Genomic DNA, 26,386 nt, shown 5'->3' with positions numbered 1-26,386 from the left:
TGAAAAATCATGGCAGACAGGGGAGATTCCAGAAGACTGGAAAAGGGCAAATATTGTGCCAATCTATAAAAAGGGGAATAAGAACAACCCAGGAAACTACAGACCGGTCAGTTTAACGTCTGTCCCAGGGAAGATAATGGAGCAGGTAATTAAGGAAATCATATGCAAACACTTGGAAGGTAATAAAGTGATAGGGAATAGCCAGCATGGGTTTGTGAAGAACAAGTCATGCCAAACTAATCTGATAGCTTTCTTTGATAAGATAACGAGCCTTGTGGATAAGGGAGAAGTGGTGGATGTCATATACCTAGACTTTAGTAAGGCATTTGATACTGTCTCGCATGATATTCTTATTGATAAACTAGGCAAATATAACTTAGATAGGGCCACGATAAGGTGGGTGCATAATTGGCTGGATAACCGTAGTCAGAGAGTTGTTGTTAACGGTTCTAAATCCTGCTGGAAAGGGATAACAAGTGGAGTTCCTCAAGGGTCTGTTTTGGGACCCGTACTGTTCAATATCTTCATCAATGATGTAGATATTGGGATAGAGAGTACGCTTATTAAGTTTGCAGATGATACCAAACTGGGTGGGGTTGCAACTTCTTTGGAGGATAGGGACATAATTCAAAATGACCTTAGCAAGTTAGAGAAATGGTCAGAGGTAAACAGGATGAGGTTTAATAAAGAGAAATGCAAAGTGCTCCACTTAGGAAGGAACAATCAGTTCCATACATACAAGATGGGAAGCGACTGTCTAGGAAGGAGCATGGCGGAAAGGGATCTAGGGGTCATAGTGGACCACAAGTTGAATATGAGTCAACAGTGTGATGCTGTTGCAAAAAAAGCAAATATGATTCTAGGTTGTATCAACAGGTGTGTTGTAAGCAAAACTCGTGAAGTCATTCTGCCGCTCTACTCTGCACTAGTTAGGCCTCAGCTGGAGTACTGTGTCCAGTTCTGGGCGCCACATTTCAAGAAAGATGTGGAGAAATTGGAAAGGGTACAGAGAAGAGCGACAAGAATGATTAAAGGTTTAGAGAACATGACCTATGAAGCCAGACTTCAGGAACTGGGCTTGTTTAGTTTGGAAAAAAGAAGATTAAGGGGGGACATGATAGCGGTTTTCAAATATCTAAAAGGGTGTCACAAGGAGGAAGGAGAAAATTTGTTCCTCTTGGTTTCTGAGGACAGGACAAGGAGTAATGGGCTTAAAGTGCGGCAGGGGAGGTTTAGATTGGACATTAGGAAAAAATTCCTAATTGTCAGGGTGGTCAAATATTGGAATAAATTGCCAAGGGAGGTGGTGGAATCTCCCTCTCTGGAGATATTTAAGAACAGGTTAGATAGACATCTGTCAGGGATGGTGTAGACGGAGCTTGGTCCTGCCTTGAGGGCGGGGGGCTGGACTCGATGACCTCTTGAGGTCCCTTCCAGTCCTATTATTCTATGATTCTATGTATCCAATCAATATGGAGTTAGCTAAAATCCCTACTATTATTGGGAATAAAGAAATGGTTTCAATAGAGAGAAAGCTCAGTGCACTCAGTTGTTGTTTTTATTGGCTTTAATGACTGATGACAAATTATTAGCAAATGAAAATAATTCTCTACACTATTTGGTAGTGAAGGTAAAGGTAGCTGCAAAATGACCAAAGTAATGTAGGGAAGTATTTTGCGATTTCTCCTGCTTTTGGAAACCAGTGATGCCATTCTTTGCACAGTCAAAAAAAAGGAAATAAATTGTGTACCATGGTACTGTTTCACCCGGGCTGCTGTTTGTTCACAGGATTGTTAATTTTAATCCACTACCATGCTGCTCACATACGGTTCTAAGAGTAGTAGGAGTATCAAAGAATAGTGGTTTGAGATCTTGTCAGAGATTGGGTAGATTGTTATATAGGATATAATATAAAGAGTTCTCTTTTAGATGGATGTCCATGGCAGAATCCGAGAAGTTCTTGCTGAGACTATACGTGAAGAATTAGCGCCCGAGCATCAACAGTTATCTGCAGAAGATCTGATGAAGGCTTTAAGACGACGGGGAATCATTGATGATGTTATGAAAGAACTTACATTTGTAACTGTGAGTTGTACTGAGATGAGGGCTTGAAACAAACAAAAAATATGTGAATCAGAGTGGAATTGTCATCTTGGCATTGTGGAAATTCAACGGAGAGTGAAAGCTCAATGTACTGAAATGATACTTATATTAGCTTTAATTACTGTTACCAGATTGTTAGCAAATCAGTGTAACATTTATTCTGAAGTCCTTGTTTCTGAAATCAGTTGAAGTTACGTGTTAGAATGTTAAGAAGCAGGTATTTCACTAATCATGTAGTCAATAGAATTTTTATCGACCACATGATTAGTCGATAAGGGAAGGTGCTCAGTCCCAACTCGTGCCAGGTCCGAGAGCTACCCCCACTGTGGCTCTGAATTTTAAATGTAGTTAAAGCCAGGCAGGCAGGCAGGCAGCCTGGCTCCTACTACATTTAAACTGCAGAGCTGCAGCGAGGTACCTCCCGGACCTGGCATGAGCCGGGACTAAACGCCTTCCCTTATCAACTAATCATGTAGTCAATAAAAATTCTATCAACTACATGATTAGTGAAATACCTGCTCTGTCTGCAGAGTGCGGGGGGAGTTCAGCAGGGAGCTGGGACCCCCCCATGAACAGGGGCTGCTGCCGGAGCAGCCTCTGCTGGCGGCCAGCCCAGGTCGCTGCAAACAGAGGCTGCTTTGTGGCAGCTTCCCCTGCCCCCCCCTCCTTGCACTGCTGCCTCTGAGGCAGCAAGGGAATGGGGAAATGGGAGTAGTCAACTTGACTAACCGATAAGCCTAGGATTATTGGTTAGTTGACTACTTGCTTACATCCCTATTATGTGTACAGTATTAAACTGTTCAGTCAGGTAGCAGGGTGTACTGACTTGTAAGAAGGGAGGTGTTCAAGGCATTGTGGGGTTGGGATGGTGGTGGGAGTGAGGAATTCTCAGGGTTTCAATTAGGATGTAAAAAATCTATAACAGTAACCATGTGACCATTAAAAATCCTATTGGTTACATGACTAACTATTTTACCCTGGGGTGTATGAGTAGGGAGGGAAGGATGGTGGAGGGGTGCCCCCATGGCCACTCCCGGGATATCCCTTGCCAGTCCCACTCCTGGGGTGCTGGCTACTCTGTGCTGCCAGCTCTGCTGCTGGCCCTATTCCCAGGGCACCAGCTGCCCCGTGCTACAGGCTTTGCAGCCAGCAGGCTCTTGCCACGTGCCGGGAGCCTGCGGGCTGCAGAACCCACAGCATGGGGCATCCGGCTCCCCAGCAGCGGAGCCAGACCCCAAGAGTGGACTGGCAGGCCTCACAATGTGGGGTGGTAGCCAGCTGTCTGGGAGCGGAGCTAGAAGCCAATGTACACAGAACACAGGGCAACTGGTGCCATGGGAGCGGCCAGAGTTTAACAGGTAATAGAAATCAGTAATCATCGGCTTATTAGTTAATGGGTTAAACTCTTACATCCCAAGTTTCATGAGCAAGATTTTCTTCCTTCACTCTTTAAAAATTTCTTTGAACTGTAATTCTAGGATGTGAATGACAGAGAGATGGCTTCAACTCCAAAACCGGCTACACATTTTATTGACAGACAACCCCCAATACTGCAAAAAAGTATGTTTTTGTTAATTTAGTACCTGGATAATAATTCCATAAGAAATATGAATGTTTACTTACAAATTGTAAATTTAACTCTTCAAACTTAATGAGGTTTTATGTTTTAGGAATTCAGTTAAAATAATTTCCATAATGTACAGAAAGCAAAAGTTTTTCCTGTTCATCAACTGGAAATAAAATAGTGTAAATAGCAGAAAGACATGTCATGTAAGCAGCAGCATAACCAACAAATCACACATGCTAGCATAATCTGAAATGTTTGCTAAAATATCTTAAGAACCAGTTTTATCCATTATTTCAAACACTTCTATATCACTTTTGTTGAAACTGTGCCTTGTGATAATCTGTATTAGTTTACTGATGTTTTAAATACATTCCTTAAGACCTGTTGGCAGTTTCTTTACATTTATTGCTACACTTTGCAGCTAACATTGACCCAACACGGAGGTATCTTTACCTTCAGGTTTTGGGTGGAAAAGCTTTTCTGGAACATCTGCAAGAACCTGAACCTTTACCTGGTCAAATTTGTTCTACTTTCACTCTGTGTTTGCACTTTCGAAACCAACGTTTTCGCTCTAAACCTGTCCCATGTGCCTGTGAACCAGATTTTCATGATGGTTTTTTACTTGAAGTACACAAGGATAACCTAGGTAAGGAACACTGTAAGTCTGAAAATATATGTAATGTATTGTACTAAGATTATGGATTTGTTTAAAATATTTTATATTATTTTGATCAATAATAGGGCAAATTCAAGAGAAAGTGTTCATTGTCTGATAATGCAGTGCATTATTTTTTCAATACTACATTTATCTAATCATGATTTGATTGGAAATGAAGGGACTGTTTCTGGAACATTGCAATAATTTTTTGAGTAGTTAGAATTAGAATATGTAGACTGATTGCATTACATTATAGATTGTTAAATTAATAATATTAGCATATCAATATAGATGGTGGCCACTGCCACATCTCTGCGGGCTGTAGGCTTTGGTACAATGATGCCAATTCTTTTTCTAAAGAGATATAGAGATAATATGGTGACTTAGGTGAAAACAGTCAAAATATGTTGTAAAAGGAGTGTAGTGGGCAGAATTATTACCATGTAGTAAACTTCCAAAATAATATTTTATTTCAATCAACATGATGTAACAGAATGTATTTCATGCTGGAAAATCGTTGTGCTTTGGCTGCATAGTTCAAGGTTAAAGGCCTTGTAGCCACTGAAATATTCTATGCTATTGCAAGTATTAAAAGATCCTATCATTGTTTATATATTGAACCACAATACTATGTAGTTCTTTTGGTTCAAATTGTCAGATAGTAAAGCAGCATATGAAAATTCTATATTCATGCATAAAGCAGTATAAATTAAAACATAGGAATGTAGGAATTGTTGTACTACATCAGATCAGAGGTGCAGCTAAGATGCTCGATATTTCAAAAGAGCCCATACAAGACTATTATGGAATAATCTGTCTACAGGAGAAGTTTCTTTTTAACTTCTGTCAGGTAGTAGTTGCCTTGTGCCCTGAAGCATAATGGTTATATTATTTATTTTTTTAATTATCCCAGCTAACATAAATGTTTTTTTTTTAAATTCTATTAAGAGTTTTCCCCAAACGTCTTGAGGCAGTGAGATCCACAGGTTAGGAATGCTTCATGATTAAAAAACCCCAAACATTTCCTTTTTATCAGTTTTAAGTTTACCTTTCCATTTAATTGAATATTTCCTTGTTTTTTTATTATTAGAAGGGCCAAATAAGAATGCTTAAATTTACTTTCTCTCTAACAGTCATTATGCTCAGGTTTCTCTGCACTGGCATCTTGTCCATTTGTCCATTCTTTCCAACTGTTACCTTTATAAACTAAAGAACGCTAATCTTTTCAACCTTTGCTCATATGGAAATCTTCCCCTCACTCTGTCATAATTTGTCTCTGACCCCCATCTTTTTCTGCAGTGTCTTTCTTTGAGATTGGGTGAGATGAGTGGCCAGAACTGACTTGTTTTTTAATTTATGCAATAATTTAAAAAAAATTGAGTGTAGTTGTGTGTTAGATTTGTAAAGCAATTTTAGTGGGGAGAATTTGTAATGATAGTACTCTGATATAATCTGATATAATTGTAAAGTGCTTGTTTTCTATTGGTCTAATAATGGCAGGTGATGGAAGTAAGATAGTGGATGCAACTGCTATGTTATCAATATGTGATCCAGTGCATCTGGTTCTGATCAAAACTGACATGTTTGGTGAGACCACATTAGTGGCATCCTATTTCTTGGAATGGCGATCTGTCCTTGGTGCAGAGAACAGAGTAACAAATGTTGCTGTAGAACTTCTGGGTGTAGGTAAGATTAAATACTAAAGCTAAACTAGCAAAATAAATATTATATAAAAGTCACTTGTGACTGAAACCAGTATTTGCAATATGATTTCATCATGGTTTGGCTAATTAACAATGAAAGTCTCTGTGCATTGAGCTGGATCCTGTCAGTCTGAGGAATGCATCGGATCATAAAACATGTTTTCCCTAGTGTGCTTTTCTTCTGCCTTCTTATTTAGGACAGTCTTTGCTGGCATGGAGGATGCCCCCCAGATAAGGTTCAAGCCACAAGCAAAAAAACCCCAAAACTCTAAGGCTACGTCTACACAGGCCCCTTCTTCGGAAGGGGCATGCTAATTTTGAACTTGGGAATAGGGAAATCCGCGGGGGATTTAAATATCCCCCGCGGGATTTAAATAAACATGGCTGCCGCTTTTTTTCCGGCTTGGGGAAAAGCCGGAAAAAAGCGTCTAGACTGGCGTGATCCTCCGGAATAAAGCCCTTCAAAGTAGGAATAAGAGATCCTCCGGAAAAGGGCTTTATTCCGGAGGATCACGCCAGTCTAGACGCTTTTTTCCGGCTTTTCCCCAAGCCGGGAAAAAAGCGGCGGCCATGTTTATTTAAACCCCGCGGGGAATATTTAAATCCCCCGCGGATTTCCCTATTCCCAAGTTCAAAATTAGCATGCCCCTTCCGAAGAAGGGGCCAGTGTAGACGTAGCCTAAGGGTAGCCTTTGAGAACATACATTGTTGAAAACACAAGGTTAATGTTTGAAATGATTTAAACACTTCACAGTAGTAAATACATTGCCTTGGTGTAAAGTCAAAATTTGTCTTTTAAAAGAAGTGTCTACTAGTAAGGTACAACGCACGGCAGAGCGCTGGGGAGCAGAATTGGGTTTGCAGGCAGGGTAAGCGCACAAGAAAGGGTAGGAGGGATCTTTTGTTACTGCTTTTCAAAAATCTGTGATTAGGGGCTGCAAATAATAGCCTCCCTTTCCCACAGCGATATTGATGATGTTTGAGGACAGGCACCAATGTCCACCCTTACAAAAACCAACTATTTTTTTAACGAGTTTGCTTTTGTAAAGTAGCAGCATCAAGTTTGGGGTGAAAAGAAAGAGAATGTTTAAAGTCAGTGTGGCACTACTCTGGTCATGAACATGCTGACTGTGGTCCAGGATGATCCCTTAGTACAGTAAACTTCCGATAATCCGGCACCTTTAAGACCCAGGGGGTGCCGGATTATCAAATATACCGGACTATCAGAAGGGGGGGGGGACTATAAAAGGTCTGGGGTGGAGTGGGGGGGATGCGCCCCTCGGCACTGCGGGACCAACCCGGCAGCACCCCAGCTGCTCTGCCCCAGGCATACCCGAGTCAGCCGCTGCTGAAACTGACTAGCAGCTGACTCTGGGGAAGTCTGGGGCAGAGCAGCTGGGGTGCTGCCGGGTTGGTCCCGCAGTGCCGAGCGGCAGCGCTAGGGGACCAACCCTGCAGAACCCCAGCTGCTCTGCCTCCGACTTCCCCGAGTCAACCGCTGGTCAGTTTCAGCAGCGGTTGAATGGAGAAGCCGGGGGCAGAGCAGCTCCAATTGTCCGGCTGCCCGGAGCACTTCCGGGTTCCAGATGGTGCCGGACCATCAGGAGTGCCGGCCCATTGGATGCCGGACCACTGGAGTTTTACTGTACCACACACAAACAGAGCACACACACAGACATTTTTGGCATGGATCACCAAACAGGAAAGGATTACTTCAGACTAGCACTTACGCAACTTTCCCAATTTCACCTTGTAATTGTGCAATATTAGTCTCCTGAGGGTAACACAGCTGGAAAGGGTGTGGTTGCTACAGGAATCTTGGCAGAGACCAGGACCTTTTGCTGCTATGATGTGTTCTTCGAGTATCCCAGATCACTTAATATTGGCGTAGCATGGGAAAGTATCCTACCTGTGTGGATGGAATAGGGCAAGCCCTTCACAGAATCTACTGTGAAGAATTGCAGGGTACCTCCATGAGAGCTTCCTAGAGATTTCCATGGAGGATTCTCTGTCCATCCCCAGGCACATAAACAGGCTTTTCTAAGGAGCTCCCTCTGTGTAACTGAACTGACTCCACTGTATCCTAAGTATTTACCTCAGATTAAACATTAACCCCTATGGTGTGACTACAAATGTGCATTCATCAGAGGTGCCTTCCCTGCCATCAGGGTCCAGCAATAATATGTCCTGGGAGCATTGTTTATCAAATCTTTTCCAACGCTGTGTGGATTTTTTCCATCTATGTGTGGAATACATTTTTATATGTGAATTGAGGCATGTGCAAACATTCAACACCAGTAGAAACAATAAATTTAGCTGTGGGTACTCTGCTAATCAGCTGAGTGGCATTTGATCTCTTCTGAGGGGCTACACAAGCACACAGCTTACAGGGAGTACTGCCTGGGAGGGGATTGGCACCAGAATTAGAAAGAGGTCCTGGCTATCTGGGAGAATGAATCATTTGCTTTCCTGCTGTGCATTTTCCACCTCCTCCTCTTCATTTTCATCAGCAATATCTTCATTGTTGCTCAAGGCACCCCAGTGTCCTGGGAGGTATCCACAGAGAGATACAGGTGGGGTCTTTGCCTAAAATGGCATACAGCTGCTCATAGAAGCAGCATGTCTGTGGCTCAGAACCAGAGTGACTATTTGCCTCCCTAGTCTTCTGGTATGCTTGTCTGAGCTTGATTTTCTTGCAACGTTGCTGTGTGTCCCTGGTGAAGCCCTTGTCCCCTATTCTCTAAGCGATTTTGGCATCGGTGTCAGCATTTTTTCTACTGGTTCAGAGTTCTGCCTAGACAGGCTCTCCTCCCCACACAGCAGTCAGCTCAAATGTCTCCTATATGCTCAGGGCTGCAGTGCATTTGTGGCCCTGAGTATGCATACTTAGCTGTGCTGGTAAGCTCTCCACATTGATCAAACGGGAAATGAGAATTCAAAAGTTCCCAAAGATTTCCTGTGTACCTGGCTGAAGTACAGTGGTATTGAAAGTGGTATTCAGTGCAGTCACACAGCACTTTGTTTACACTACACTTAAGTTGATCTGGGAGGGTTGCTTCTTGTTAAGAAGTTAATTTTACAAGCCTTTTATGTCAGTCGAAAGGATAGCGTGGACACACATGAATTATAACTGTTGCCCTAATGCCATACTGTAGATCAGGCCTAAGTGAAGTCATCCCTTATTCTTGACTGGTGTCTCAAGATGCTGCTGTCGTACATATAATAAAGTACACAAATATTTAAGCATCAGTCTAATGATCGTAAGAGAGACTGGCATCTATCAAGAATCAAAAGGGACTGATAAAAGAATTTTAAAAGTAGAGAATTTTGTAATATGTTCGTTATTGGTAGACCAATCTGTGTCTTAGATGTCTCTAAAATTCTCAGCAAATTGATCACACAGTATTTTGGTTTAAAGGTACAGAATCAAAGGTTTCTGTTGGAGTCCTAAATATCCGACTTGAGATGTACCCACAACTAAATACGACATTGTCCCAGGAAATAGTTAATACTCAAGTAAGTAATTCAGAATTTGTACAGAAAGTGGTTTTGTTTTGTTTTTAAATTAACCAAGCTGTCAAATTGCAGACTTGTTGATATATAGTTTGCAAGGCCGGGATGGACCATTGTCATCCTACTCCAAATTCCTGTGTAACACAGGCTAAAGAACGTCCCCAAAATAATTCTTAGAGCAAAATTTCTAGAGATGGAGAATTCACCATGACCCTTGGCAAACTGTTAGAATGATTAATTACAATTGCTGTTAAAAATGTGCACCTTATTTCCAGTCTGAATTTGTCTACCTTCCATTTCCAGCCATTGAGTTGGGTTATGCCTTTCTCTGTTAAATTGAAGAGATCATTATCGAATATTTGTTCCCTTGGTAGGTACTTACAGATTGTAATAAAATCACTCTGTAACCTTTGTGTTAAACTAGATGGACTGAGCTCCTTGAGGCTTTCTCTTGAAGTATAGAGAGTATTCTCCTGTGATAATTAATTTTTAAATTGTCTTGAAGGGTATTCATTGAACAATGATATTAATCTAAAAATTCTCTACAAGCAACTGTTTCTCCTGTGTAATTTTAAAAATATATAATTTTATCTCAAATTACATTACTATTTACATTTTATCTTCTAAACTTAATTTTATTGTGATAATTATAGTTCTTTAGTACACTTTTGGGCAGAAAAGTAAGGAAGCTTCAACGCATTTATTTCCCTTGTGTACATGATATATGTTTGTCTCCTTACTACCTTTCCCTTCATGAGGAAAGCTAGTAAATATTCTCATAAAGACAGAGAAGTTGTTCCTCACTTTCATTAACAAGATACACAACACTGATGACAAATCTAGTAGCGTTTTGATGTGTTAGCATGCAAATAAAAGGATTTTTTCATTAGTTGTTAGGAAATATTTCAAAATTTAATTTCAACTTCTAAGTAAGATTACTTTTAACACTTAAATAACTGGTGTTTTTTTTTAAATATCAAGGTGTTTTTTAAGAATAGAAAGATTTGATGAAGCTGCAACTTATCATGATGACTGTTTATAGTTTAAAATATTATTTCATAACATTAATGTCTATTAGGAATATTAAAGCTAAATACATTTATTTCTACTATAGCTTGCCTTAGAACGCCAGAAAACAGCAGAAAAAGAACGTTTGTTTCTCGTGTATGCTAAGCAGTGGTGGAGAGAATACTTGCAGATCAGGCCTTCACATAACACCAGGCTAGTAAAGATTTTTGCACAGGTTTGTGAATTCTTCTAAAAGGTTCAAATATCTGCTCTACTCCAAATTTAAGTTCTTTTAATTGTATGTAGAGACTACAGCTATAAGTACCCTGTTTTGTATAAGACCGTATAGGTACAGAATGTATATTGAAATGCGATATAAAATTTTATCCTAATGAATGTAAGATTTCTGCATTGCTTACAACTGGCAAAACATTAAGTGAATTATGAAGGTCATTCCAAACATGGTCTTGTCACACTAAACCATCATTGTATGTTAGATACACTACAGAACAACTTTTAATAATATTTTAGAGTTTTAAAAATTACAGTGGAGCTATTTTATTGAAACTGCTCAGAGTTTAATAATATTACAGTAAGTTCCAGTAGAGATAGAGAAGACAAGAGAGACAGTCAAAATTGCATAGTAAATGTATTTATCATCTGACTACCACCACCACATATGTGGCACAGAAATATAGTCATGGAAGACATGGCCGAGTTATGTCCTCTGCCTACTATTCTATTTTCTTCAGAATTCTGATGAGCTACAAATAGATTAGTTTAAGAGAAGTGGCAGCTATCTGAGAAGTATTTCTTCCTCCATTCAAATATAGGTTTTTCTTCCCATTGTTACATCTAACCAAGGCCTGAACATTAACATCTCATGTTTTTTAAGTCCATTATTTCCTGATGCTACAAGCCTAAATAAAAGAAACTAAAAACTTATGTTCCTAGAATATACTTTTGGTGTCCCATTGGGTGCTTATAGAATATGTACACTAAAAGGTTTTATTATCATTATCTGTATAACTTATTAGTAGTTTTTTCTTGGCCATGGGATATTGCAGTGGTGAAAGTGAATTTTTATACTGTTTGAAACTCTTAAAAATTATGAAGAAGATGGTGCTACAGACTTTCCTCTACAGCAAATCATAACCTGATAGGACATCTTTCAGACTCTTCTCATTCTGATTTCTTGGAGATGTTGAGGAAGAGATGAGAAATATTAACATCTGATTTTATGTAAATTAAAATAATACAAATATGCATTTATTTACCTTTGAAATATTGTGGGAGGGTATTGGAACGGGATATAGAATATATCAATAGCTCAAATCCAGCCCTGGTTGGTAATAATATAAAGGTTTATTGCAGTGTGACAATATTAAGTAGGTCTTGAACATTTACTCTCGTGACAGTATTTTTGGCTTTTATTCAGGAACTTCTGACTAAATGGTACTAATCTCTTTAATATTTTTGTCTTTGCATTTTACATTATGACATGTTAATGAAACTATTTTAATTTTATTGCATTTGCCTGTGTAACATCCTGAGTTATTCTGGAGTGAATGCACTTTATATAAGTAAAATTAACCCTTTTTACCAATATCAGGCTAAGTCTACACTTGCACTTAATCGACAAAACTTTTGTTGTTCATGGGTGTTTAACTTCGTTCCTCTTCCCATTGAACAACAAAGTTTTGTCACAACAAGTGAAAGTGTGAACAATGCTTTGTTGGTAGTAGCACTCTGGTTTTTTTTTGTAAATGACCTCTTCTTTTATAGCAAAATGACCTCTTCTTTTATAACACACATTTAGTTTTGCGATGCAGCTGTTTATTCCCAGAAAGACTGATGGCATCTTATTTTTACATGGAACTTTGATTAATTCCCATTCATTGCAGTTTTTTTTATGTTAAGGATGAAAATGGGATCAACCGTCCAGTATGTTCGTATGTCAGACCACTTCGAGCAGGCCGGTTGCTGGACACACCCAGGCAAGCTGCAAGATTTGTTAACGTCCTTGGTTATGAAAGAGCTCCAGTCATTGGAGGAGGTGGTGGTAAACAAGAACAATGGTGCACCCTTCTGGCTTTTCTGTGTAGAAACAAGGTATATTGAGATACTCCTTTATGTAAAACAATGTGTTTTTTTAATAATTGCAGGGCAGTATTTTAAGTTATTACTATTTGTATATTGAAAAATATACACATTAAACTCCATTTCAAAGGAGATATGTTCTAACTTACACATGATAACCCTTGCTGGCCTTGTATTTTTTGTATCATGATATGTACTAGGGATGTTAAATTTAGTTTAATCAACTAATCGACTAGTTGATTTTCCATTAACTAGTCGATTAGTCAGTAAGTGGGGGTGCTGCAGCAGGGTTAGCTCCTGGGACCGGGAGCTAACCCCACTGCAACTCTACCTTTTAAATGTATTAAGAGCCATCAGTGGGACCCAGTGCAGCTGAGACAGCTAATTCCTGGCTTATGCCAGGACCCCCCAGCCCTGCTGCACATCAGCCTGCCTTTCCCCTGCACTGCGCTTCTGCTTTTTAAATATAGTAAGAGCCAGCATCCCTAATATGTACATAAACAGTAGGTAAGCAGCATTTGGAATGATCCAAAGAAAGATGATGAGTCTTTCTCTTTGAAAGGGGATATGATATAAACAGGTTGGAAATAAATCTTTTTATTCATTTTTAACAACATACATTAGATACATTTTATCCTGGATTACATCTACTGTATTTTTTATGGTGTGATTAAATATCTTCTTTCATCAAGAGTAATCCCAGAATGCAACACAGAGAAACAAGAATCTTCTCCACTAAAGTGCTATCACACCTAGGCTACGTCTACACTGGCACCCTTTTCCGGAAATGCTTAAAACGGAACAGTTTTCCGTTATAAGTATTTCTGGAAAAAGCACATCTACATTGGCAGGATGCTTTTCCAGAAAAGCACTTTTTCCGGAAAAGCGTCCATGGCCAATGTAGACGCGCTTTTCCGCAAAAAATCCCCGATCGTCATTTTCGCGATCGGGGCTTTTTTGCGGAAAAGACTACTGTGCTGTCTACACTGGCCCTTTTCCAGAACAGTGTTTCCGGAAAAGGACTTTTGCCCGAACGGGAGCAGCATAGTTTTTCCGGAAAAACAATGACAATTTTACATTAGATCGTCATTGCTTTTCCGGAAAAGCAAGCGGCCAGTGTAGACAGCTGGCAAGTTATTCCGGAAAAGCGGCTGCTTTTCCGGAATAAGTGGCCAGTGTAGACACAGCCCTAAAGTATTACCCCTTAATAATAATCTTACCTATGTGTTTAACATAGGACGTGCAGAATTCCAGTGCTTTTTTTGTGATGGTATGCACCGGTACAGCGTACCATCACCTTTTTTTGGGAGCACTCACTGCTTTCCCCCGGCACAGCCCCCAGCGAACCCTAGGAGCACTCGCACCGTGCCAGACGGAAGCCAGCTTGGGACAGTTAAAGTGGCCCCGACTGCATTTTTGCCGCAACATGGGTTGTTTTTGTTTTGTTGTTTTGTTTTTTTGTTGGGCTTCTGGCAACCCTAGTATCAGCACCTTTCTTTTATTTTTTTTTTTAAACAAAAAAAGCACTGCAGAATACCATAGCCAACTGAAACTGCAGACAGAGTTTAAATAGGCAGAATGTCGTTTTCCAAGCTGAAATTTAGTTAGAATATTACACTATTTCAGTGAGAGGTTATGGGATCTTTAATGAACACAAGTGGATAAAAGATTTAATATTTTTTCCTTCAACATCATAATGACTCCTAGCATCAGGTGGGGGCTTTATGGATTTACCAACACTACTTTCATTAAGTGCTTTTGGGGGTCTTTTACATTAACATTGAAACATGTTCAGCATATAAAATAATATATAAATTCAACAAAACATACATCATACAAATAATTCAGGAATGTCACATTCAACTTTCCTGAAAAGATTCATTGCCTATAGTGGAGTGTTATGCTTCATGGAGTACTTTTAGAAAACTTTTTTCTTAGAGGCGAAAGTAGAGAATATCATATGTATTTTAAGGAAGACCACATCTGACCTCTTTAGTAAAAACTTGGATACCAGTACTATTTCGAAATAACAGATGCTATTAAGATGTGGTTATTTCGAGAGAAAACCCTTCTCTCGAAATAACCCTTAATACTCATACAATGAGGTTTACCAGTTATTTCGAGAGAAGGGTTTTCTCTCTAAATAACCGTGTCTTAACAGCATTCGCTATTTCAAAATAGCACTATTTCGAAGTAGCACCATATTGTGAATATGCAAATGAAGCACGGGATATTTAAATCCCGGCTTCATTTGCAATTTCGAATATCTTCATTTACATCCCTCTCTTGAAAGAGGGTGCAAATGTAGACATACCCTAAGAGACTTGTTGGTGGAGAGATGATTCTGTCTCTGAAAAGGTTTAATAGGCTACTAGAATAGAGTAATAAGTTTGTCTATAAAATGAGTTGGAGATCTCAGATTGGTTCTTTGTGGACAAATGTCTATACAGGCAGTTCCCGGGTTACGTACAAGATAGGGACTATAGGTTTGTTCTTAAGTTGAATTTGTACGTAACTCGGAACTGGCTCCAGATTCAGCCGCTGCTGCTGAAACTGACCAGAGGTTGACTACAGGAAGCCCGAGGCAGAGTTGCTCTGCCCCCAGCTTCCTGGAATCAGCCACTGATCAGTTTCAACAGCGGCTGAATCTGGAGCCTGGGACAGAACAGCTGGGGCGCTGCCAGGTAGGTCCCCCCAGGAACAACCCGGCAGCACCCCAGCTGCTCTACCCCTAGCTGCGGCCCCTCCCCCCCCAGCAGACCAGGGAGACCTGGAGCAAAGCCATGGAGGCGGCGGGGTCCCGCGCCTCCAAGGCTTTGCTCCGGGTGTCCCTGGTCCGCGGGGGTGGGGGGGGTCCCAGCAGACCAGGGACACCCTGAGCAAAGCCGCAGAGGCAGCGGGGTCCCGCGCCTCCAAGGCTTTGCTCCGGGTGTCCCTGGTCTGCTCGGGGTGTCCCTGGTCTGCTGGGAGGGGTCCCCAGCAGACCAGGGACACCCCGAGCAAAGCCGCAGAGGCGGCGGGGTCCCCAGCAGACCAGGGACACCCGGAGCAGCTTTTCTCGCCCCGGAGGACGCGGTGGCAGGACCACTGCGTGTCTGGGTGGTCCCGCCGCCCGCGAGTTCCGGGGCGAGAAAAGCCCCGTTCGTAAGTCGGATCCGCGTAACTCGGGGACTGCCTGTATAATGAAACCACCACAAAACTATCAGTATCCTGTGAGAAGGTGAAAGTGTATTGGGAATAGAAAATGGCACACATCTCATGCCCCTTTAGAAATAGTGCTTCTGGAATATAGCTGAGGCACACTGGCAGGTTAGTGCATGCACTTGTCTTAGAGTATTTATTGTATGTATGGATTATTTCTTACCATTCCTCTTCTGTACTTGTTCTCCAGGTAGTATAGTCTCTCTAGTAATCAAACCTGCCACCTTCCATGATGCACAAATGATTCTTTTACAAATATTATTCTGCTGTGCTCTTTTTGTGGATAATTTTTAAATAAGGCTTGGTACATCATGATTGGAAGATTACTGCATTTTTGTTCACACAATTAATAAATATATTCGCTATCTAGGGTGACTGTGAAGATCATGCCACCCTTCTGTGCAGCCTTCTCCTTGGATATGGATTGGAAGCCTTTGTTTGTGTAGGAACGAAAGCAAAAGGGGTCCCTCACACATGGGTAATGACTTGTGGTACTGATGGAACCATCACTTTTTGGGAGAGTTTAACAGGACACAGGTGAGTAAAACGAGTTTAGGGGGATTAAGACAATGTAAAATGTATTTTCCTGAACACAGTAACACTAATGCACATTCCCACCTTTTGGGTTTGTGTGTAAAAACCCATGGAACTAAAACAAGGGGCTGCTGGCTCTGCGGCAAGTGTCACTTCTTTATCACAAGCAGGAGCCCAGGAGAAATTGCCACTAAGAAGTACTGAGAGGCTAAGCATTGCAGGAAATCCTGCCCTAAAGGCTTGACAGCCTTTCATGATTACCTGATTAGCTGGCACTCTCCATATAAACCAAGAGACCAATTTGGGTGTTGTCTGAGCAACATAGACCTCTACTGCATTTTTGCCCTAACACACGACCTCACTACTGCTCATTGCAACTTACCTGGATTTGAGACTCTTGGCTCTCCACTTTGGTCTGACTCTTGACTCTGATCTTGGTTTACTGTCTTCAACTTAGTACCCTTGCTGTCTCTGGTGCCAAGACCCTGTTTCCATCCTAACTCTCATGCTCTCCTCATGCTTTCATTTTGGTAATGGACTCTGACTTTGTGGCTTTGGCCTGGCCTAGTCCCACACTGATCTTTGACTCTTCAGCCTGCTAACTGAGCAGCTCACTCTGTATCCACAAGCTGCCAATGACCTGTCACAGACACTCTGCTCTTTACATCGAGTTTGAAATATCACTGGCTCAAAATTTGAAATAATAACCTACTTCTTCAATTGGTGATGTACTGCTGAGATGTAATCGCTGTCAACTTTAAAAGATGTTTTAGGGCAGGGTTGGGGAACCTAAGGCCTGCGGGCCAGATGTGGCCCCTAGCTTGCCTGGATCTGGCCCTGCAGTTTGAGGCTTCCCCTCAGCATTGGGGAGCCTGTGCTGACGCTCCAGTACCACGCTATTCCATCTGGGGCTGGAGCAAAAAAATCTATTAGCCTGTGCAGCCTCTGTCCGTAGTGAGCCTGGGCCTGCCACAGACAGAAGCTGTTTGGACAGCAGCCCCTGTCCACGAGGGCAGGGTCCAAGCTCCCCATAGATACTGTCTGTAGAGAGCTCATACCCCTCCATGGACAAGTTCTGTTACTGTGAAGGGGCTGCTTCACGGCAGAGCAGAATCGCAGGGAGAGGGAGGCGATACTGCAGAGCCAGTGCTGGCTCTCCCCTGCACTGGCTCCTGCTCTCCGCCCCTCTCCCCCCTCTTTCGTGGCTAGCATCCAGGGCTTATTCTCTCTACAGGCTTCCTCCTCACCACCTCTTTGTTCCTGAGAGTGATTGCAAGTGCAATCCCCCTTCTGCTATAAACCTCCTGTCTTCAGTCTGCTTCTGCCCTGCTGGGCTTCATTATCTGTTAAGCCCGGCTCTCCCTCAAGGTGCAGCCAGGTAACCTACTTAGCCTCCCAGGCTCACATTAGCCATTCAGGCCCCATCATACTTTAGTATAGTTGGTGGGGTTTTGGGGGTGGAGGAAGATATCTTTTTATTTTAAATTTTCTGAACAAGAAATGCGGAGAGTTTATTTTCTAAATTAATACAGCAAATTTGGAAGACTTTTCTAACTTGATACTACTTGCAAAGTAGGCCAATTGCTGGTCTTAAACTATTTAAGTGTACCTCTAAGCAAAACATTCTAAATTATATAATGTACTATTTTTTGAAGGCTGTTTAGTCAAGCTGTTCAGCCTAACTATTAATCTGAAATTGTATAAAGTGCATTAGAGGAGAACTGCAAAAGGCTAACTTTTAAGTGTGTTTGCATCATATAATACTATGATGATTTGAGTTCCTAGTTTTGACAATGAGAGTTATAAAAGGACTTTTCAAATATAATGTTATCTAACAGAATAAGCAAAAAAGTGCTTCTTATGGAAAATATTGTTTTATTTTTATGCAGTATTGCTTTAAATTATGCTGCTTTTGTTGAAAGGTGTCACATGATTAACTACATGAATTTGAAGAATTAGGGCTTTTGGTTTTGTAAAAGGGACCAATTACTGTTCAGCTTTGAAAACGACTTTGCAATTCTGTTGCCTGTGGATAAACACACTATGGGATGTTTTATAATGTGAAACTGTATTTCTCTGAAAAGCTAATAGGAAGAGGGAAGTAATTGTTTGTATTCATTCTTTCTTGATTCAGTTGAAAAGTTCGTTTTAATTGTCATCAGTTAGGTAGTTGATTGAGTAATCATGCTTGATTTCTAAGCTTGAAAATGAGCTGCTTCTCTAGATTAAAAGAAAAATATTAGTTTACTCATAGTACCTTTTTCTGTAAATTTTTAAAATGGAAATTTATATCAAGAAAATAAATTTGTGATGCAAGGTTCTTTTATGATGAAACAATCTCACTGTATTTCTATGCTGCTAAATATTTATATCTTGCAACCCCTCTCAAAAAAGTAAACATTTATTTACTTTAAAATATGCTTACTAATTGCTTAATATTATAGCACATCCTTCTGATCTTCAGATATATCCACAATCCTATCAATCCTGATGACCCTCCACTTGTTGAACAACCAAAGCCAATGTACCCTTATCGTTCAGTAGGATGTGTCTTCAATCATCAGAAGTTCTTTGGGAATTGCCAGCCCTCCGATGCAGTGGAAGTCTGTGTGTTTGACTTGCATGATGAATCTAAATGGAAACCAATGAGTGGAGAAGCAATCAAATCTGTGTGTTCTCCAGGGGCCACAACTTCACTGCCTCCTTTTCCTCCCCTTTGTGCCTCTGCAATAGATGCTTCGGTAATAAGCAACGAGATAGAATTACAGCTGAGAATACTGGTGTCTGAACATAGGAAGGTAGTATTCTTTAATGTTTTTCATTGGTATGCCAAATAAAGGAGAGATCAAGTTTTGAGTATCTACTTGTCTAAAAGTTTGGAGAGGGGACGGTATTTTGGTTTGAAGACCTTTTCTATTTTTACAAAACATGTTTCCAGCAGTGACTACTACACCACTGTTTAGTGTGTGTGACTGAAAACAACTATGGAGAAGCAATTTCAAAATTTGGGTTTGTTTAGTTTAATCTCTGTATATCTGAGTACCTTACAAAATTAATTATCTTAGTACCCTGCAAGGACTTATCTTTTCTCCTATTTAACTAATTTCTTTTAGTACAGTCATGTTCTGGGGTTGATTCTTTTCTTCATTGGATGTGAAAAAAGCCATTTTAAAAATGCAATATATATTTTGAAGAAATGCTAGTTTTAATATGTTAATATTTAAGCATCTGCTAAAGACTTGAGATCAGTCTTTATGATATACCTGTAAGTCTTCACATTAATCTGTAAGATATGGCTAATACTTATTTTAAAAAATTGCACCTTGTTTCACTTTTAACTTTTTGGATATAGCATTCTTGGATGTAAATCCCTCTTAGGCTCATCTCTTTCTTAACTTTAGAAGAACTTTTTTGTTACATTTCACCAGTGCAGGAGTCTGATCTGAAAAGATTTTAGTTCTTAAGAGCAGAGGAAGCCTTAGGTATTCCACTTAGGTGTGTAGTCGTTGCCTAGCAGTACCCAGAGGGGTGATGTGAGTGCATTGTAGCCAGTGGAGGGGCTATGGCCATTTGAGGAGGTGCCATCCACTCTCCCTCCTCTGTTCTTTGTTATTGTCCATGGCTATGGTCAATGCTTGTGTGGTCTAAACATCACAATCTCTTACTATTTTAGAGTTGGAGGGGGCAGGTTTTTATTATATAATTAATAAGTACCCTTAATGTTTGTATTTAGTATATAGTTATGTTCTTCCCTATGATGCACTCATTGGGGTTTAAACATTGTCCATCAGGACAATGAGCCACACACATACTGTGCATCAACGATCAGTGTTTGATTTGTAGATTGTTTGTTAAACATATTCAGGTAACAAGGGACCTTTTATGTAAAGCATCACAAGCTCAAATAAGCCATGTGACCTGCTTCAGCACTGAGACCTGTGTTGGATTGTAGATCACCTTTAGGGTTTGAGGGTCAGGCTGCTACTTCTTTGAGTAATATCCCAATAGATGCTGTACTGTAGGTGCAGCAGTACCTCAACTGCCTGAGACTGGAGAGCTTCAATATTGGTGCCCATTCTGCACGTGCATTCCTCATTGCAGACTTTGAGCATTGTTTCCTATATGCAGCAGGCCATAGAAGATTTTCCCTTTCACAGCCAGATATATATTTTTTGGACAAGACGGATGAAACCTTGCAGTCCTTCAAGGATTCTAGAGGCAGAAGCATGGAACAGGGGAGACTGATGCGAAACAGCCTCTGTCCGCAGTGGGCTGAACTCCCTTGCATCCCACAGAGTAACCTTGGGTGGCAGCAAGCCTGGGTCCACCGTGGACAGAGGCTGCTTTGTGGCAGCAGCTCCTGTCCATGGTGGGTCTGAGCTCCCTGCAGACTGAGGCTGCTATCCTGGAGCAGCCTTTGTCTGTGGGGAGCTTGGACCCACACGGACAAGGACTGTTGCCACCCCACACATTAGAGTGTATCAGAGGCAGCAGCACAGGGTGCTCCCCAGGAGCGGAGCTGGGAGTGCAATGGCTGCCAGCCCTGCTCCTGGAGACTATTGAATAATTGTGTAACCACTAAGATGTCATGCAGTTACAAGACTATTCAATTACACGGTATCTAACATCCCTAATAGTTGGTAGGCAGTACGACACTTTTCACCTTTTGTTTCCAATATTTATCTGATTACTGAAAGATGTATTATTTTAAATATTGTAGAGCTTAGGAGCCCTAGCCCTAGAGAAGGATCTCATAAAAACACAGAATGAAAAGATAGTCCCTGCCCAAAAGAGTTTACAGTTTAAGTATAGAAGCAAAGATAGCAGATGGATAGCAATCGGGAAGTATAAGGGAACAGTGAGATCATATTGGTCAGCATAGTAGGCTGTGATCTCAGTACATAAATTTTCTAGATGTCTATTAATCAAATCATATTTTTAAACATTATTTTAATGCCATGAGACCAGTCATTCTCTACTGAGCTCTTTCTTCTGTGATTCATCCTATAGGATCTGGGCCTTACTACAGTTTGGGATGACCAGCTATCTTATCTCTTGTCACCAGCCTTGGCGGCCTATGAGCTTGAACGTACAACGAGTGTCTCTGCAGGGAACGAAGAATTTCAAGATGCTATAAGAAGAGCAGTACCTGATGGTCACACATTTAAAGGATTCCCTATCCATTTTGTTTACAGAAATGCAAGGAGAGCATTTGCTACGTGCCTTCGGTAAGATTAAGATGTAAATGTAGTAGTGTTGGGTTTTGTAAAAATGTAATAAGTTGTGAGTTTTCATAATTGATGAAGTTGAAATAATTCTAAATTATACTATCACCTTTTACTCATAAGGGATTTAACAAGAAAACAGAATGGCATAATTAACTGGAAATGGGGGACAGAGCTTTTCCTATTTAGGTCACTAATCAAAATCCAGCTCAGATCGGTAGTAACTATTTAGAAGCCTGTGTGAACTAAGTAATTTGTCTTAGCCCAGGGTCTCGTGGACAACTAGTAAAATCACAGTAACCACAGTCAGTAGAATTATTGGCAGTATTAGCTAGCAGGTTAAAGCTTTAATACGGGTAGATTTATTAAAACACTTGAGATAATTTGAATTTAATTAGGAATATAAAGTATTTTTCTATGATCACTGCCCCACAAATTGAAAACTCACTTAAGGACAGTAAATAATAAGTAGCAATATATAACCTGGCATCTTGTTGTTGGAAGTGTTTAGTGAGGTGATATACAGAAGAGGGCTGTGCTTGGTTTCATTTAGGTTATTGAGTTTTCAATTCTAATAGGGTAATAATGTTACTCTCTCAAAGCATGAGAGAGTCAGATTCCTGGCATAGTGATATCCTTGAAATACATCTCTTCAATCATGACTAAAAATAGTACAGTTTTTTTTTTTTTTACTATAAAGTTTTAATGGTGATTTAATAACTCACATCTAATTGCAATATTTAAACCATATCATTAGTCAGGTTTCTTTTCTGCCAAATAGGTCTTCTTTCTGTGAAGAAATAATCTGTTGTAGAGGAGACCAAGTGCGGCTTGCAGTTCGTGTGAGAGTGTTTACATACCCTGAATCAGCATGTGCTGTTTGGATCATGTTTGCTTGTAAATACCGCTCTGTACTTTAAAGAAAAATCATGTATGTGCACTGTTTCAAGGCTCTATGAAATATAAGTGCTGGTACAAAGGAACATTATTATTAAAAATCACATTAATTACAACATTCAGTGTGTCACTTTGGGTAAGCACCACTCCAATGATGGTTGTGAATATTTAATGTGTGTATTTAAAACAAAATTAAAGCAGAAAAATGTTTGTATATACCATAATGAGTGTATTTATATATGAGGTATATTTTTATTTTAATAAAAGTTTCTTTATTTACATTTTCAGTAGTCAAGAACTGCATTTGTTAAAATATGTATACAAATATCTATTTTTTCGAGTGTTTGCTCATATTGATTACAAATTAGGTGTCTGTGTTCACCACATGCACTGGTGCTGTAGGTTTTTCCCTTACCAGTATCTGCAGGGGAGCGTCTCTGACGTGGCACCCTCATGGTGTGATAAGAGGTTCTATGTGCTCCCCAACCCTCAGTTTCTTCTTACCAGTGTACGGTACACTCTCTTGCTTCAATAATCTTTTTTTCCCAGTTGCTACCTGTGAACAGTTGTTGCAACTAGTTTTTCTTGTACTTAAGAGTTCTCTTAGTTCAGTTAAGTATCCTTAACAGAACTTAGCCTTAGGATGGAGCATGCCCCAATCCCCGCGGTTTAAGAACGGCAACCAGTGGAGTCAGCCAGTAACCCCCAACACTAGATGCTTACGCATTAGTGACAGGTGTCACGTTTGTGAAAGCTTCAAACTATACACAAAAGAAGAGTGGAACACTTGGATAAATGCATTCCTTGTGGAAATGGTGCTGACACTGACACTGCAGTGGTTGGGATTGAACACCATACACAGCACTGCGGCCTCAGTGTAGAGTGCTCACTTGGCATTGGAAGACTGAGAGAGGTTGGTCTTCTGCACAAGGGCAAAGAGAGGGCAATAGATGATCCTAGACCCATGAAGGGGGGCTCATTACCTCCAAGTGGGAATCAGGCCCCAGCTTCAGTTGAAGAGAATAGCCCTCCCAAGTATATGCCTGCCTCCCCAGACAACAGCACTGGAGTCCAGCACCTGGAAATGCCATCAGCCCCAGATGCCCTTAAGTTGGGGCAGGACATCTTGTCCCTCTGGTGTTCCCACACTGCCTATAGCAGCTCCCACATCTAGGGGTAAGCCTGCTTTGGGATTGCCCCCTCAGTTCCTATCTGCGCAGCTCTGCTTTCCATCTTGGAGTATCCCACAAGCGCTCACCCACTGAGAGCCACCACACTCTGGACACAGCGTTGCAACCCAACTGGAGCTTCAGACACCAATCACTTGGTGCTACTCTGGGCTTGAAGCAACATTTGCTTCAAGGTGGGGGGGGGGCCCTTCTGAACCACATTCTGCCCCATGACTTCAGTACCGTGGACAGGATTGTTGCTCCATAGCTGCACAGTATCGGCACCTCCAGATGCAGTACCAGCAACTCCAATCAGAGCTCAACAACTTTTCCCCTGGAATACCGGCACTTTTTTTTTATGCACATAAAAAAAGCACTGTCACCACCCCAGGGCCAGCACTCAACCATGCGGGATTGGTCATGCTCCTGTTCCCGCTCCATTCCTTGGCACCAGTCTGAGAACATTCAGTGTCAATCACTGAGGTTCTATCGCAGACCTGCCAAATGCAGCCACTGGTCACCAGAATCTGTGTGATGGGTTGTTGCCACGTACAGATGGGTTGGACACAGTTCAGACAGACACACTTGGTCAGTCTCTGCATAGTCCTAGTCACTGGAGGTTGGCTCCCCAACCCAGACCTTGGAGTCAAACCAAGAGCCTTTGCAGGCAGGTCAGGGTCCTCCCTTAGTGGCACCTGTTGCTTTAGTGGCACCATAAGGTTTTCAGGGCCATGGCCATAGATCTCATGGGGTTTCACTCAACCTTTGCAACCCTGCAGCCCAGTCTTTGCAGTACGCCCCCCCTCCCCCATTGGGGGTAAATACAGCCCTGGAAGCCTAGTCCTTGCAACATCCCCCTTCTATTGGGGTAAATATGGCTCTGAGGCCTAGTCCTCATAGTGCTCCCCTCTACTGGGGTAAATATGACCCTGAGGCCTAGTCCTCATAGTGCTCCCCTTTATTGGGGTAAATATGGCCCTGAGGCCTACTCCACAGGCTCCAGGGACGACTACTGCTTAGGAGCACTGCAGAGGGAGAGGTAAGGGAGTGAGGGACCCAGGCCCTCCCACTCCACGGGCTCCTGGCCCAGGGCCCTATGGGCAGTGGCTCGGTCCATTGCTTGCTATGCTCAGTGGGGGTTCCCTCCCTGCAACACACTGAGCACTCGGGGGTTGAATTCCCTGCCCTGGGCCACTCCCTACCACCCTGTGTGTCTCCCCATCACTAGTACCTCCAGGCTGTCTCCAGGGCTGTGGCTGCAGCATTTACTGCTGAGGCCGTAGCAGCTGCAGCATCAGCTCTGGCTGCATCTGTTCTTCCAGCTCTGGAGCTGGCTTAGCCAGTCTTTTCCCTTCGGTGGTCAGAGTCGAGTGAGCTGACTCAGGGCCTTTTATATTCCAGCTCACCTGTGAGCATGCCCGGCACGGCCGTGTGGGAGGGCCACTTTAAACCAGCTGGGCCTAGCCCACAGTCTGATCTACAGTGTGGAGCCAAGGTGCCCCATCACACCCACCTTGCCTCAAATTTGCTGGTAGTTTTAGCAGGCAATAAGCAAGGGTATGTCTACACTGCCACCGTAGTTCGAACTAGGGTGGCTAATGTAGGCATTCAAAGTTGCAAATGAAGCCTGGGATTTAAATATCCCGGGCTTCATTTGCATCTTGCCGGGCGCTGCCATTTTTAAATCACTGTTAGTGCGGACTCCATGCCCGCGGCTACACGCGGCACGGAGTAGGTAGTTCGAATTAGGCTACTTGACAGGACAGAGGGCTTTTGCTGGTAGTTATTCCTCTCCCCATGAGGAATAACTCTTTTTTGCTCCACAGCTCTTGCACAAAAAGGCATGTGTGGATGCTCCGCAGGCGTTTCTTGCGCAAATGGCCATCAGAGCACCTCTGCTTTCTTGCGCAAGAGCGTCCATGCAGTGTGGATGCTCTCCTATGTAAAAGCACATCGCTTTTGCAATGCGCTTCTGAGGTGTGAACGTGCTTTTGCACAAGAAGTTTTTGCAGAAGATCTCTTCTGAAAAAAGCTTCTTGCACAAAAACCCTGCAGTGTAAACAAAGCCTAACTGTTTTACCAGGACAATACTAGATTCTACCATGTTGAGGGCTTTCCTCCCACTCAGCAGGTTCCAGGCAATGAGAGGTCTCTTCACTGGAGTCTCCACATTTTCCCTTCATGGGTGCCAGGGTTGGTCTGAGATTACTGGGTCATGTGGCAGCATGCACACACCTTGCCATGCAAGGCTCTGGATTAGACTGCTCTAGCAGTGGTGCACCTCCCAACTAGAGATAACCGGGACAAGGCAGTCACCATTCCACTGAATATGACCAAGGCAATGCAGTGTTGGAACAAACCCAGAACAGTCCTGAAAGGAATCTCGTTCGACAGCCCACATCCATCAGTTTAGTTGATATTGGACACCCTGGGCCCCAGCTGAGGTTGCATCTGAGCAATATGCACATAAGGTACATGGTACCTGTGACGGCGCGTTGGGGGTCCCCCGTCTCCTGCACCCCGAAATGGCACAAACAGACTGCACCAGCCGGTGGAATGGAGGAAGTTTATTGCCTCTCCAGGATACAGCACAGCACAGATGTAATCTGGTCACAGAGCTGGGCTAGGATGCCTCAGGCCCCCTTGAGATGGGGGAGACTGGGCCCCTAAACTCCAGCCCCTTTCCCTAGGCTGTCTCCTCCATGTTC

The 26,386-nt window shown here is 42.0% G+C and overlaps 1 protein-coding gene across 4 annotated transcripts in view; it reads left to right on the top strand.

Moving 5' to 3' along the window:
* Positions 1–22,790, top strand: part of CEP76 (centrosomal protein 76) — a 30,312-nt gene extending 7,522 nt beyond the window's left edge. The window contains exons 2-12 of one of the 4 annotated variants that reach the window (XR_012901558.1): positions 1,930–2,085; positions 3,582–3,663; positions 4,092–4,316; positions 5,829–6,014; positions 9,450–9,547; positions 10,659–10,787; positions 12,473–12,664; positions 16,224–16,390; positions 18,852–19,185; positions 21,453–21,615; positions 22,394–22,534. Coding sequence is in view for 3 of the 4 variants with exons in the window: in XM_075921002.1 (XP_075777117.1) it covers positions 1,930–2,085; positions 3,582–3,663; positions 4,092–4,316; positions 5,829–6,014; positions 9,450–9,547; positions 10,659–10,787; positions 12,473–12,664; positions 16,224–16,390; positions 18,852–19,185; positions 21,398–21,615; positions 22,394–22,532 (1,926 nt within the window). In the remaining variant the exon portion in view is untranslated. Of the gene's footprint in view, positions 1–1,929; positions 2,086–3,581; positions 3,664–4,091; positions 4,317–5,828; positions 6,015–9,449; positions 9,548–10,658; positions 10,788–12,472; positions 12,665–16,223; positions 16,391–18,851; positions 19,186–21,397; positions 21,616–22,393 lie in introns of those variants that run through there. The other 3 variants (XM_075921002.1, XM_014570686.3, XM_075921003.1) reach the window with 3 other exon arrangements.
* The last annotated feature ends 3,596 nt before the right edge of the window (positions 22,791–26,386 follow it).

Source organism: Pelodiscus sinensis, chromosome 2, assembly GCF_049634645.1.
Source record: "Pelodiscus sinensis isolate JC-2024 chromosome 2, ASM4963464v1, whole genome shotgun sequence".
Lineage (NCBI taxonomy): Eukaryota > Metazoa > Chordata > Testudines > Trionychidae > Pelodiscus > Pelodiscus sinensis.
The sequence above is the reverse complement of the archived record's forward strand: the minus strand, read 5'-3'. Positions and strand labels throughout refer to the sequence as shown.